The sequence below is a fragment of the Saccopteryx bilineata genome, chromosome 2 (genome assembly GCF_036850765.1).
Source record: "Saccopteryx bilineata isolate mSacBil1 chromosome 2, mSacBil1_pri_phased_curated, whole genome shotgun sequence".
NCBI classification, from domain to species: Eukaryota; Metazoa; Chordata; class Mammalia; order Chiroptera; family Emballonuridae; genus Saccopteryx; species Saccopteryx bilineata.
In genome coordinates this window covers 277,183,461-277,197,295 of record NC_089491.1, presented here as the reverse complement: position 1 = coordinate 277,197,295, position 13,835 = coordinate 277,183,461, and the positions used below count along the sequence as shown (strand labels likewise).

Sequence of the window (13,835 nt, the reverse complement as noted above, 5' to 3'; positions counted from 1 at the left end):
CTGCTAGCGATCTTTAAACTGCAAATACAACTGTTCACACCTCTGCTAAGACTTTTCAAAGCCTAACCGTTGCTCTTAGGATAAAGTCAACCAATTTACAAAGCTTTATGAGATAGAGTGCCCCCGCCCCGACCCCAATCTCACAAACCACATCCGCTGCCCGGGCCCCCATCCCCGATTCCCAAGAGTCCAGGACTCAGCTTGGGCGACACTTCCTTCAAGAAGCAGGTGCTCAGAAAGGCAAATGCTCAGTGAAATCCGATAGGGCATCTGAGCAAGTCTGGTGCTCCGGACCAGGTTTCCGGAACGTCCAAGTTAACAGGAAGCTCAGAGCAAAGGTCAAATTCAGATCGCGAACTTTACCCCCCGTCGCGGAACCCGACCAGGGAAGTTCCGCCCTTATGCGTCATGGCCGCCAGCCCTTCTTTCAGTGGGTCTTCGAGTCGACACCAGCCAGCTGCGCCGCCATCCACGTTTCCACACCACGAAAGCGACCCTCCGTCTCCCTCCCGCGGCCCCGAAGCCGCCGTCGGGCAGGAGACGCTCGCGTTGCCAGGCTGCCCCAAAGTAAGATGGCCGCCAGGCTCCGTTCCGGCCGCCTACGTGAAGCTACACCCGTTCAGCGCAATGCCGCCGCCAGGCTGCCCTCACCTGGCATGGCTACTCAGCTCCTGCCCAACTGCGGTCCTGACGCCGCCACGAGCCGGCCAGCAGCCGCCAGGTTCCGGAGGCGCCGCTCAGGACGCAGCTCTCCCCGCCCCCGCCCGCCTCTCCTCTCCACTCCCCTCCCCAGCCCCACGCCCGCGGCGGCGGCGGCGGCGACAGGAGCCCGGATGCGGCGCCGGGAGACGGCGGGGGGAGCGGCGCGGATGGATCCAACATGGCGGCGCCGAGCCTGAGCCCAGGGTGAGGCGGCGGGGCGGCCGGAGTGGGGACGGGGCTCGAGCGGGACGGGGCGGGGCCGGGCGGGGCCGCGGAGGTCTGCGGGAAGGAAAGTGAGGGAGGCGGCGGCGACGTCCAGCCCGCTGGGGACCTCGGAGGCGGGAGGTGACGGCCGCCGCCAGGTGGGGGAGGGGCGCGGCCGAGGGGCGTGCGGGGGGCCGGGCGGGGGCGGGAGCCTGGGGAGGGGCGTCCGCAGTGCCGCGCGGCGAGACGGAGGCGAGGCGGGCGGAGCGGGGCCGTGGTCCCGCGGGGTCGCGGGGTCGCGGGGTCGTGGGGTCGTGGGGCGGGGGGGCGGAGGGCGGGCCCGGGGTGCGGGGGGCCGGCTGTGCGGGCGGGCGGGCGGCGGACGGACGGGACTCCTGGGAGGGGTGTTGAGCGTGGGCAGGGAGGGTCGGACCTGGAGGTTCAGGGGAGGGCTTGAAAGTGTTCAGTTGGCGGTGGGAGGGCAAGGGCCTACGGCAGCATTCGGGTGGAATGGGCGAGGACTGAGGTTTGGGGAGTAGAGAGCTGGCGTGTGACGAGGTAATGGAGAAAGTTTGGGGAGGGAGAGGAGCGGGCTGGGCGACAGGACAGCGGAGCTGCGTGTTGAGGCGGGGCTGGGGGTCCCTCTTCCCTGATGGGGGCACGGGCGAGGGAGGGGAGCAGCAGCAGCCAATTCTGATCGCCAGGCCTCCAGCTTTTGCTCAAGCGGGCAGAGCGCGGGGAAGGGTCAGGTGGGTTTGAAGAATTGGAGTTGGCCGAGGTCAGTTCGACTGGATTTTGTCTCCAAGGCTCCCAGCTGAGCTCTCTCTTGTTCGTCCTGGCTGTGAAAAGAAGGGGAAATGGGGAAGCGGCTGTCACGGGAGTGGAGTAGGAGTAAAGGAGTTTTCTGGTGTTGAGCAGTGTGGGAACAGGGAAATAAATGGTCGTGCTGTGTCGGAGCCCGGGGCGCTCCAGTGGAGGCTCGAGGAGTCTGAGAAAGGGAGGAGAAAACACGGATGGCTTGGAGGCAGCCGGGCTTATTACATGAGTTGCTTTACTTTCCAGACCTTTCTTTTGCTGTTTGGGTGCTCGGAGGGAGGGGTCAGCCTTTATATATAGGAAATGTCCTCGGTGAAGTGTACATGTCTGAATGAATGCCGTGACAGTGGATATTTTGTTCTCTCTGTGTGGCTGGTAAGGGAAAGGGCTAGGATGGAATTTGCAGGACAACTCTGCTCGGATAAGTCAAGTGATCGATGGAGAGGGCCTCCTTTGTAACCGCTTTCCCCAGTTCTCCCTGAAGATGAAAGGAAACGTTAATAATGTAATAAAACCAGGTGGGTCTCATAAGGAATTGAGGATTCAGGTGAGAATGTGTAAGAGAGTAATTATTTCTCTGACAAGTCGTTGAAGTTGGGACCTTTCTTGCCATCAGCCATTGAGTCAGGAAATTTTGGGGTTTTTTAATTTTTTTAACTTTTTGTGAATTGGCTAGTGGAGAATTAGTGGAGCCTGGTGACTTTGTTGGGGGTGGATTCTCTTATTTAGTTTGCAGGGGATCATTACTGTTGAAATAGCTTTTAGGCTTGTCTATGTATTTTTGCAACTAAAGCTGACTAACTTTGGGGCCTTTCAGGTTTCAAAATAAAGCTTGAGAATTGACTCTTTTCCCTCCCATGTTTGTTTTTGTTTTGCTGCTGGCTTCCAACCTTCTGCTAGGAAGACACCTGGGAAATTAAGTTTCTGGCAGAGGTAAGTCTGGAACTTTTTTATTGTTTTAAAACAATGTAAGGGAATGGGAATAGCATGAGAAATGTATTGGGTTGAGCTTGGTAATGGGGTAGATGGCAGGTAAAATGAGTTTTTACCTAACAAACTGAGTGTATATGGTGTGTTATGGTAACTGGATATAGGTAGGAGGGAAAGGAGAGCAGAAATTAGGTGTGTTGGGCAAGTCTCCAGGGTTTGTTTTTTTATCTAGTTGTCTTGGTCAGCTCTGAGAGAAACATTTTTTGACGTATGGAGCATTGCGTCAAGTATGATGTCTACTAAACATTCCCCTTGGAAGGTTGCTGTTGTACTCTTTTTTCTTTTTGTTCAGGGCATCACGTTTTTTATTTATTCCACATAACTGCTTTCTTCAGTCTTCTGACAGAGTCAAATGCCTCTGGTTTTGTGAAAGTGCAGATCTCATCCCTATTTGGGATGAGAGTTGACTTTACTTGGAAGTAGAAACCTAATAGGGAACAACCAATAAAGAGGAAATCCAGTCTATGCATATAGACTGGTCCTTGACTGGCTTGAACCTCCCTAGAGAGAAGAAACTACAACTCCTTAAGAAATGTAGGAATTTATCAGAATAAAGTATTATTTGGGGAAACTGTAGTGAGGGACTCATGGTAGGATCTCAGATGGACTCAAATCAACCAGTGAGAATAGGACTAGTGTTGACTGGAATTTTGTCTCATGGTATCTATATCTAGCATTATTTCGGGCACCAGCACTCAGTTCTTGCTCACCTCTGTTCAGAGTGGGTACATTCTTCTCACTACTGGTACCTTCCTCTGGGTTCTCTGTATCATTTAAGGTGAGTTCCCTTGTTTCATTGCCACAGAAAACTGAATGTATTTTGTTGTAAGAGGAAGTTGGCCATGTTCTTTTTTTTGCTGTTGTTTAATTGATCGATTTTAGAGAGACAGAGGAGTGGGGCATTCATTTGTTGTTTCACTTAGTTGTGCATTCATTGAATGTCATGTCTCATGTGCCCTGACCAGAGAGATGAAACCTGCAACCCTGGTTTTTCAGGACCACTCTCCTAATCAACTGAGCTAATCAGCCAGGGCTAGCCATGCTCTTTTAATGTAAAGTTAAGATAGATTTTTGGAACCCCCATCTGGATTGCTGAGTGACTGAACTCACCGTCCTAGATGATAATTAATCGGAGGGGCTGCCTGTTACTCAGGCTTCTGACATTTCTCCCAAGGACATGGCCTTGGGAAATTTAGGCCTCTTTTCCGTTTTGCTTCACTGAATATGTCTGATCAGCAACCTAACAAGGAAGGATCTGCTACTGGTCTCGTTTTAGGACTTTAAAGATGCCCTGAGGGTTAAGTGCGGGGTCCTTTTGTGTGTCTTGCACAGGATGGCAGTTCTCTTATGCCCAGAGGTCCAGATTGAACTAGGTCAAATTAGACCTCCCGGAATGGGGCAGAGGGAGGGTAGCCCTACCACCTGCTTTTCACCTGAATGGCAACAGCAGGTGGTAGAGACTGAGGTTGGAGTGAGGTGGAACTCTTAAGTGCCAGTTGGACTTAGAAGTTAAATGAGTCTGTCAGGCTTTTCTTCTGGAATACTGTTTCATGGTTTGGGTCAGAGGAACCAAGAGGCTTTCTTCTCCAGATCTAGGGTGGAAAGTGACATACTGTCTCTGTTGTATTAGACCTTTAATCATGCGCCATATGGAGTAGGGTTTCTCATTCTCAACACTTGACATTTTGGGCCACTTCTTTGATGTGGGGGACTGTCCGATGCATTGTAGGTGCTCAGCAGCATCCATGACCTTTATTTACTGCTCGCTGGTAACACCCGCCCTTACACCACCCTCATGACAATCTAAAATGTCTCCATACATTGCTCAAAGTCCCCACGGGGGCGAAATCATCTCTGGTTTGGAACTGCTGACCTTGAGGCTCTGATAATTCAGGCACCTTAAATGATCTGTCCTGGGGAATCTAGAACTTAAAAGTGGCTGTTTTTTCCCTTGAAGGTAGGTAGGTAACCTCAGAGAATTGAAGCTTGTTATAGGATTGTATACATTGATGAATAACTAGGACCACAGGGCTCTTTTGTATACTGCCTCATTTTCTTTCCTTTTTTTTTTTAATTTTAAAAAATTTATTGATTTGGGTGAGACAGACAGACAGCAATTTGTTGTTCCATGTTCATTTATTTATTCAGTTATTAGTTGAGTCTTGTACGTTCCCTGACCGGGGATTGAGCCTGCAACCTTGGTGTATCAGGATGATGCTCTAACCAACTGAGCTACCTGGTCAGGGCTTCTGCCTCATTTTCCAGTGGCTTGTTATGTGATGCAATATTTCTTAAATTCCTGGGGTTTACACATAGGACACTTTGAATTAGGGAGCTCTGGAACAACCTGCCTTCTGATTGGTTGAATGTGAAACCTGCCCATCTGCTTTTCTGGGATCCTCATAATCAGCAGGTGGCCAAAGGGAACAGATGGGATAGGGAACAAGGAGAAGTGGTAGGTGCTCTGAGGAGGGTCAGTTTTCCATGTTGCCTGGTATAAGCAAGAAGTTATTTTTCTTCTGTCTTCTCAATTTGTACCAGTGACTGCAGCAGGTGAAACAAGAGATGAAGAGACAAGAAAATCCAGTCTATGCTTGAATAGCTATTTTCCCAGCTGTTTCCCTTGCTTTGGGTGGGGTATCTCCTAAGTAGATACAGGCTTTCTGTCCTGTCCACATACCAGAACCTATGGTTTGGGGCTGATTCCAAGGTGGGCTTCCCTTTTCTTAAGTGTATGACTTTCTTTGCTTCTATTTTAGGATTACTGGGCAGAGAGGGCCAAGTTCTCCTTGCTCTTTAGTTTTCTGAGACGCATTACCTTGGCTGTTCTTAAGTAGCCTATTGTATTCTCTTCTTTAATTTAGACTCAGTTTCTTGGTGTTTGAAATGGACAAAACCACCTGCCTTGTTCAGTAAGGTGCTGTGGATTGGGTGTTTCTACAGTGTCAGGAGGCTACAGCTAGCTAGCTATAGCATATGCATGGTAACCAAGTTGCATGTATGTTTTTTTAGAGGTTTTTTTTTGTGTGTGTGTATTTTTCTGAAGTGAGAAGCAGGGAGACGGAGAGACAGATTCCCGCATGTGCCCAACTGAGATCAACGTGGCAAGCCCACTAGGGGGCAATGCTCTGCCCATCTGGGGCATTGCTCTGTTGCAGCCAGAACCATTTTAGCACCTGAGGTGAGGTCGTGGTGCCATCCTCAGTGCCTGGGCCAACTTGCTCCAGTGGAGCCTTGGCTGTGGGAGGGGAAGAGAGTCAGAGAGAAAGGAGAGGGGGAAGGGTGGAGAAGCAGATGGGTGCTTCTCCTGTGTGCCCTGGCTGGGAATCGTACCTGGGACTTCCACATGCTGAGCCGACGCTGTACTGCTGAGCCAACCGGCCAGGGCTCACGTATATATTTTTAATGAGATCTTCTCACTCTTGGATTTATTTGAGTTTATTTCTTAATGGGTATTGCTTGTGATGATATCTTGGAGATTAAGTTTAGTCTATGTGCCAGGCTCTGCCCATTGCTAGGCACTAGGGATATAAAGATAAATATTACCTGGTTCCTCTACCTGAGTTACTGAATAAATGCATAAATAATTTTAGTACAGTTGGATAAATGGGCTGAAGGAAATATGCATTGTTCCATGGGAGCACAGAAGAGCACTTATCCCAGCATAAGGTGTAGAGAATGAATTTGAAGATGGCATCCAAGCTAACTCTTAAAGGGTGCATTACAAGTTAGCCATCTAAATTTATTTATTTATTTTTTACAGAAACAGAGAGTGAGTCGGAGAGAGGAATAGACAGGGACAGACAGACAGGAACGGAGAGAGATGAGAAGCATCAATCATTAGTTTTTCATTGCGCGGTGCAACACCTTAGCTGTTCATTGATTGCTTTCTTATATGTGCCTTGACCGTGGGCCTCCAGCAGACCGAGCAACCCCTTGCTGGAGCCAGTAACATTGGGTTCAAGCTGGTGGGCTCTTGCTCAAACCAGATGAGCCAACGCTCAAGCTGGCGACCTCGGGGTCTCGAACCTGGGTCCTCTGCATCCCAGTCCGACGCTCTATCCACTGCGCCACCACCTGGTCAGGCCAAGTTAGCCATCTAAATAAGTGTGGTGACGGGGATGTGGGATAAGAAGGAAGAAGGGCATTTAGGCAAAGGGAATGGCCTGAGGAAAGGTACAAAGAAGTGAATTGCATGATGTATGTGAACCATAAACACGCTGATAATGTTAGACAATAAAAAGTGGGTTATGAGGTTGGAAAGGTAGGCAGGGCCGGATCTTAGAAGGTTTGATGTGTTTTGTAAGGAGTTTGGAGTGTTCTTATAGGTAAGGAAAGGAATAAAAGTAGATCTTAAGCAGAAAAGTAATGTGGTCTCATGCATTTTAGATAGTTAATTCAGCTGGATATAGGGGTGGTGGATTTAGGTGGGCTAAGCCTGGTGGTAAACAGAGCCCTTAAAGAGGCCATTGCAGAAGTCCAGGTGAGAGATTATTGGGACCTGAACCAGAGCAGTGGCAGTGGAGGGAGAAAGGTGAGGCAGGTTTCAGAAATACTTAGGAGTAGCATCAACAGGAGTGTATAATGGTTGGGTGGTTGGACATTGTGGTGGTGGGGGAGCAGTGGGTCTACTATGAAGCTATAAAATATCTCCTAATTTTTGTGAGCAGTATATAAGCAGCTAGAGTGGAGGTAAATGTTGTTGGACCTGAGGATTGGTTATTGCCTGCATCCTTGACATTACTCAGGATAAAGGAACATTGTGAATCACATGCCAAGTTATAGAATGAATGTAGGGCTACAGTAGGTCATTGACAAGGGACTGGTAAATGAAACCACAAGGAAAGTTTAGAAGTGGCATATCCAGATGGGTCTGAACATCCAGAGGTACAGGTAGCACAGAAGGCTTACAAGAATGCCACCACAGGAGCTGAGTAATGTTTCTGGATTTAAGTCTATGAGTTTTGTAAATATTATTGATTAACCTTCTGAGCAGTTGTGCTCCTGGACTTGGTTGGATTGTAGGAAATCTAAAGAGGTTTATGGAAGGATGAATCTGGGCTACTGAGGTCAAAGATGCTTATTTCTTTGAAGTCTCTTTCATGATGATTTATATACAATTTACAAAGTGATTTCACATGTATTTTCTCACTGGAGTATTAACAAGTCTGAAGAGTTGTTTCTTTGTGCCTGTTTTGTAGACGGGGCAATTATACTTTGAAGTTAAGTGACTTGCTTAAGGTCACACAGCTCCACAGCTTGTTCTCACCCTGAAGATTTCAGTTTTCTGCCCTCAGTCCCTAGGTTCATCTGCTTCCATGAATTTCTCTACTTCTGCTCAATTTTGCATACATTTTTAAAATTCATTGATTTGAGAGAGAGAAGCAGTCATTGTTGTTCCACTTAGTTGTGCATTCATTGGTCACTTCCCATATGTGCCCTGACCAGGGATTGAACCTGCAACCTTGGTGTTTTGGGACAACAATCTAACTGACTGAGCTAACTGGATACTGCAAGCAGTTTTGCCTGCATTTAAGAGGTAAACTAGTTCAGGGGAGCACAGAGGACCAGTCAGTATTTTGGAGGTAGAAGGAGCAATCAGGGTGATACCTAACAGCAATTTCTGCTGAATGTGTAACACTGACATTGCATGTAACATTCTTTTTTTTTTTTTTAAGATTTTATGTAGTGGTTTTAAAGAGACAGGGCGGGTAGAGTGAGAAGTATCAACTCATAGTTGCTTCACTTTAGTTGTTCCTTGATTGCTTGTCATGTGTGCCTTGACCAGGTAAGCCCAGAACCAGCGACCTCAGCATTCCAGTTCAACACTTTATCCTCTGTGTCATCACAGGCCAGGCACATATAACATTCTCATTTAGGTAAAGTGACTCTTAATTCTCCAACAGAGGCTTAGAGTCAGGGCACCATCTGTTGTATCTGTAGAGCCCTAGGCCTATTTTATTTTATTTTTTTGTGTGGCAGAGACAGAGTCAGAGAGAGGGACAGATAGGGATAGACAGAAAGTGAGAGAGATAAGAAACATCAATTTTTCTTTGCGGTTCCTTAGTTGTTCATTGATTGATTTCTCATATGTGTCTTGACTGGGGGGCTACAGCAGACCGAGTGACCCCTTGCTCGAGCCAACAACCTTGGGCTCAAGCTGGTATGCCTTGCTCAAACTAGCTGAGCCCATGCCCAAGCTGGCGACCTCAGGGTCTCAAACCTGGGTCCTCCGCGTCCCAGTCTGAAGCTCTATCCACTGCGCCACCACCTGATCAGGCCCTTTTATTTATTTTTATCTTTATTTTTTGTAAGAGACAGATGGGAAGGGAGAGAGATGAGAAGCATCAACTCGTAGTTGTAGCACTTCATTTGTTCACTAACTGCTTCTCATATGTGCCTTGATTGGGGAGGAGGGGGCTCCAGCTGAGCCAGTGACCTCTTGTTCAAGCCAGCAACTTTGGGCCTCAAGCCATTGACCTTTGGACTCAAGCCAGTGACCATGGGATCATGTGGATAATAGATGATCCTGTTCTCAAGCCACTGACCTTGGAGTTTCAAACCTGGGACCTCAGTGTCTCAGGTCTGCACTCTGTCCATTGCGCCACCACTGATCAAGCTTGGCTTTTGTTTTGTTTTAGATTTTATTTATTCATTTCAGAGACAGAGAGAGACAGAAACAGAGAGAGAAGGGAGGGAGGAGCAGAAAGCATCAACTCCCATATGTGCCTTGACCAGGGAAGCCCGGGGTTTTGAACCGGCAACCTCAGTGTTCCAGGTCGATGCTTTTACCCACTGCGCCACCACAGGTCAGGGGGCTTTATTTTTTTAAATAAACACTTAATAAGCACTACAGTGTGCCAGGCATTATGTTAGCACTGGAAATGCAGGAATGAATAAGACTAGTTCTTTCCACTGATGGGCTCACAGGTTCTCTCCTTGTCTTGATAGTGTGGTGGGGATCGCAGCTGCTGAGCAGGGATTCTGGGAAGCATTGCGCACCTGAGCCCCAGCATGGCAGGCCTTAAGCGGCAGGCAAGCCAAGTATGGCCGGAAGAACGTGGTGAGCAGGAGCACGGGCTGTATAGCCTGCATCGCATGTTTGACATCGTGGGCACCCACCTGACACACAGAGACGTGCGCGTTCTTTCCTTCCTTTTTGTTGATGTCATTGATGACCACGAGCGTGGCCTCATTCGAAATGGACGTGACTTCTTATTGGCGCTAGAGCGCCAGGGCCGCTGTGATGAGAGTAACTTCCGCCAGGTGCTGCAGCTGCTGCGCATCATCACTCGCCATGACCTGCTGCCCTACGTCACCCTCAAGAGGAGGCGTGCCGGTGAGGGGCACAGGGCTGGGGATGCAGGGGAGGAGTTCCGATGGGAGGTGGCACTGACCCTGAGGAGCATCTAGGACTGTTATGAGGCCTGTTGGAGGGTTGAACCAGGAGAAAGGAGGGGTGCATCTTCCTGAATGACTGATTCCCTCTCCCCCTACAGTGTGTCCTGACCTTGTAGACAAGTATCTGGAGGAGACATCAATTCGCTATGTGACCCCCAGAGCCCTCAGCGATCCAGAACCAAGGCCTCCCCAACCCCCTAAAACAGGTGAGAGGATATTAACTCCCCTAATTTCCATCATCAAGAAAGAAGACACAGTTGCCTGAACAGGTGGTGGCGCAGTGGATAGAGCATCAACCTGGGACACTGAGGACCCAGTTTTAGTACCCTGAGATTGCTGGCTTGAGCTTGAGTTCACCAGCTTGAGCGTGGGGTCTTTGGCCTGAGTATGGGATCGTAGACATGAGCCCATGGTCACTGGCTTGAGCAAGGGGTCACTGGCTCAGCCAGAGCCCCCCACTCAAGGCACGTATGAAAAGGCAGACAGGCCCTGGCCAGTTGGCTCAGTGGTAGAGTGTCGGCCTGGTGTGTGGAAGTCCTGGAGTTGATGTTTGTTTGTTTGTTTTTTACAGAGACAGAGTCAGAGAGAGGGATAGATAGGGACAGACAGACAGGAACGGAGACAGATGAGAAGCATCAATCATTAGTTTTTTGTTGCGACACCTTAATTGTTCGTTGATTGCTTTCTCATATGTGCCTTGACCGTGGGGCTACAGCAGACCGAGTAACCCCTTGCTTGAGCCAGCGACCCTGGGTCCAAGCTGTTGAACTTTGCTCAAACCAGATGGGCCCACGCTCAAGCTGGCAACCTCGGGGTCTCGAACTTGGGTCCTCCGCATCCCAGTCTGATGCTCCATCCACTGTACCACCGCCTGGTCAGGCTGGAAGTCCCGGGTTTGATTTCTGGTCAGGGCACAGAGGAGAAACGACCATCTGCTTCTCCACCCCTCCCTCCTCCATCTTTCTCTCTGTCTCTCTCTTCCCGTTCCCCTTCTGCAGCCATGGCTTGATTATTTCGAGCAAAGTTGGCCCCAGGCTCTGAGGATGGCTCTATGGCCTCACCTCAGGTGTTAAAACAGCTCAGCTGCTGACCAATGGAGCAATGGCCCCATATGGACAGAGCATCGCCCTTAGTGGGTTTGCCAAGTGGATCCCAGTAGGGGAATATGCGGGAGTTTGTCTCTCTCCTTCCTGCCTCTCACTTAATAAAAAATAAAAAAAAAGAGAAAGTAATCAGTGAACAACTAAGACGCAACTGTAAGTTGGTGCTTCTCATTTCTCTCCCTTCCTGTCTGTTCCTCTTTCACTAAAAAAAATTTTTTTTTTAATTTTTTTATTTTATTTTATTTATTTTTTACAGAGACAGAAAGTAAGTCAGAGAGAGGGATAGACAGGGACAGACAGACAGGAACGCAGAGAGATGAGAAGCATCAATCATTAGTTTTTCATTGCGTGTTGCAGCACCTTAGTTGTTCGTTGATTGCTTTCTCATATGTGCCTTGACCGCGGGCCTTCAGCAGACCAAGTAACCCCTTGCTTGAGCCAGCGACCTTGGGTTCAAGCTGGTGGGCTTTTTGCTCAAACCAGATGAGCCCACTCTCAAGCTGGCGACCTCGGGGTCTTGAACCTGGGTCTTCCGCATCCCAGTCCGATGCTCTATCCACTGCGCCACCGCCTGGTCAGGCTAAAAAAAATTTTTTAAAAGAAGACATAGAACCCATCGTAGTCCCAGCTTAAATGAAAGGACATGGCGCCTTCCCCTCACTCCCTAGACCCATAAAAATCAGGTGAGGGCTATTGCATCCCCTAGGTCCTGTGATTGTTGCCACATTGTGTCCTCCTAGATCGCATTGTGGATACTGTGTTTCCTACCAAGTCAAAATGAGTCCTTCCTCATTCCAAGAGAAGTGTTTTGAGTTTCTGCATTTACCGTACTATCTTCTCCCCTTTCCCTTGATTAGTGCCTCCCCACTATCCTGTGGTGTGCTGCCCCACTTCAGGCCCTCAGATGTGTAGCAAGAGGCCAGCTCGAGGGAGAGCCACATTTGGGAGCCAGCGAAAACGCCGGAAGTCAGTGACACCAGATCCCAAGGAAAAGCAGACATGTGGTGAGAAGTTCGGGGGTCCCAGAGGGGCAGTAGGGATGCTCATCCTTGTGAGGCTCCCTTTGAATGCTGTCACAGAGTGAAGTTGAATGGTGGTCTCTGGGGGGAGAATTCTTTTGTGGCAGAGTTCTGCTCAGCTCTCTAGTTAAGACCAGCTCAGAGGGGTGCTGTCATGACATCCTTATTGTAGGATGAACCAGGTCACGTATGCAAATGAGCTGTGCCTATTATCTTCTAGAAGCAAGGTGCTGCTTGAGTGATGGATATTAATTAGGCATGGCCCATTTAAGGGAGCCTCCTGCATTCAGGCAGGTTCAGAGGTACCTAGAAAAGTAGTCCTAGGGAAGAGGGGGTGAAGCTGTCAGGTGGTGTTCTGACTTCGCTACTTGGCTGCTCTTTCAGCCTTTCTAGTACACTCACCATTCACGGCAACCTTTTTGTTTTTCCTCTTCCCCGCAGACATCAGACTGCGGGTTCGAGCTGAATATTGCCAGCACGAGACTGCTCTGCAGGGCAACGTCTTCTCAAATAAGCAGGACCCACTTGAGCGCCAGTTTGAGCGCTTTAACCAGGCCAACACCATCCTCAAGTCCCGAGACCTGGGCTCCATCATCTGTGACATCAAGTTCTCTGAGCTCACCTACCTCGACGCATTCTGGCGCGACTACATCAACGGCTCGTTACTAGAGGCACTTAAAGGTGTCTTCATCACAGACTCCCTCAAGCAGGCTGTGGGCCATGAAGCCATCAAGCTGCTGGTGAATGTGGATGAGGAGGACTATGAGCTGGGCCGACAGAAACTCCTGAGGAACTTGATGCTGCAGGCCTTGCCCTGACCTCCCCTCTCATGGGACTGGTCCCACCACTCACCTCTGGAGCGGACATACTGTTCTGGGGTTTGTTCTCTCCCCTTCCAACCAATCACACCCTGCCCTTTTTTTTTTTTTTTTTTTTTTTTTAAGGAAAAGACAAAGGAAAACGGAAGTGGTGTTCCCCACCCCTCCCTGCACCCATGTGCCTGGGCTCCCCAATTCCTTCTCCACTCACCCCTGACTTGTCTGCAGCCACCTTACCACTGAGCCGTGAAACAGATGTGTAGGGAGAAGCAGAGTCTTTAGGACAGTCTTTGTAAGGGACTGAAGTGAACATTGCATCTGGGTGCATTGAGGGGCTGTTAGTACTTCTGGCTTTATGAGGGCTCTTAAATTTTGTCTGAAAAACCAAAGGGCTGTGAGTAAGGGAGCTGCGATGTGTGGAAGGTGAGACTCTGAAGTGTATTTTGGAAATTAATCACCACCCTCTCCCAAATTATAGTTGTTTTTTTTTTTAAAAAAAAGAAGCTGTAGCCCTTTCCACTCTCTCCTGGCCTCTGGTGCTGCTCCTCTCTGCCTTGTTTCTTCCATTCCATGGCTGAAACCTCTGCCTGGTATGGCTCCTCCTTTCCCCTTGTCCAGCCTTCTTCAAGGGAAAATAGGTGAGAGGACTAGGTCAGCCTAGTCAGCCCTCCCAACTGTGGGGTGTGTGTTTATACATGCCCCGGGGGGGCGGGGTGATGCAGCGGTTAAAACACTCCCCCTGAAAAGGGGAAGGGGGAGTGTGACACTTTCCTTCCATGTGC

At 49.3% G+C, this 13,835-nt stretch overlaps 1 protein-coding gene across 6 annotated transcripts; it reads left to right on the top strand.

Moving 5' to 3' along the window:
- The first annotated feature begins 770 nt into the window (after window positions 1-770).
- DEDD (death effector domain containing) lies at window positions 771-13,173 on the top strand. 6 transcript variants are annotated; one of them, XM_066260939.1, is made up of 6 exons: window positions 771-906; window positions 2,623-2,655; window positions 9,664-10,051; window positions 10,212-10,319; window positions 12,074-12,220; window positions 12,677-13,173. In XM_066260939.1, exons 3-6 carry the CDS (start codon window positions 9,727-9,729, stop codon window positions 13,051-13,053), a joined length of 957 nt encoding a protein of 318 aa, XP_066117036.1. In that variant the 5' UTR covers window positions 771-906; window positions 2,623-2,655; window positions 9,664-9,726; the 3' UTR covers window positions 13,054-13,173. The 6 variants fall into 6 exon arrangements, with proteins under 6 accessions (XP_066117036.1, XP_066117041.1, XP_066117038.1 ...); XM_066260944.1 differs by having other exon boundaries at window positions 802-906; window positions 2,627-2,655; XM_066260941.1 differs by lacking the exon at window positions 771-906 and adding an exon at window positions 963-1,064.
- Window positions 13,174-13,835: the final 662 nt, after the last annotated feature.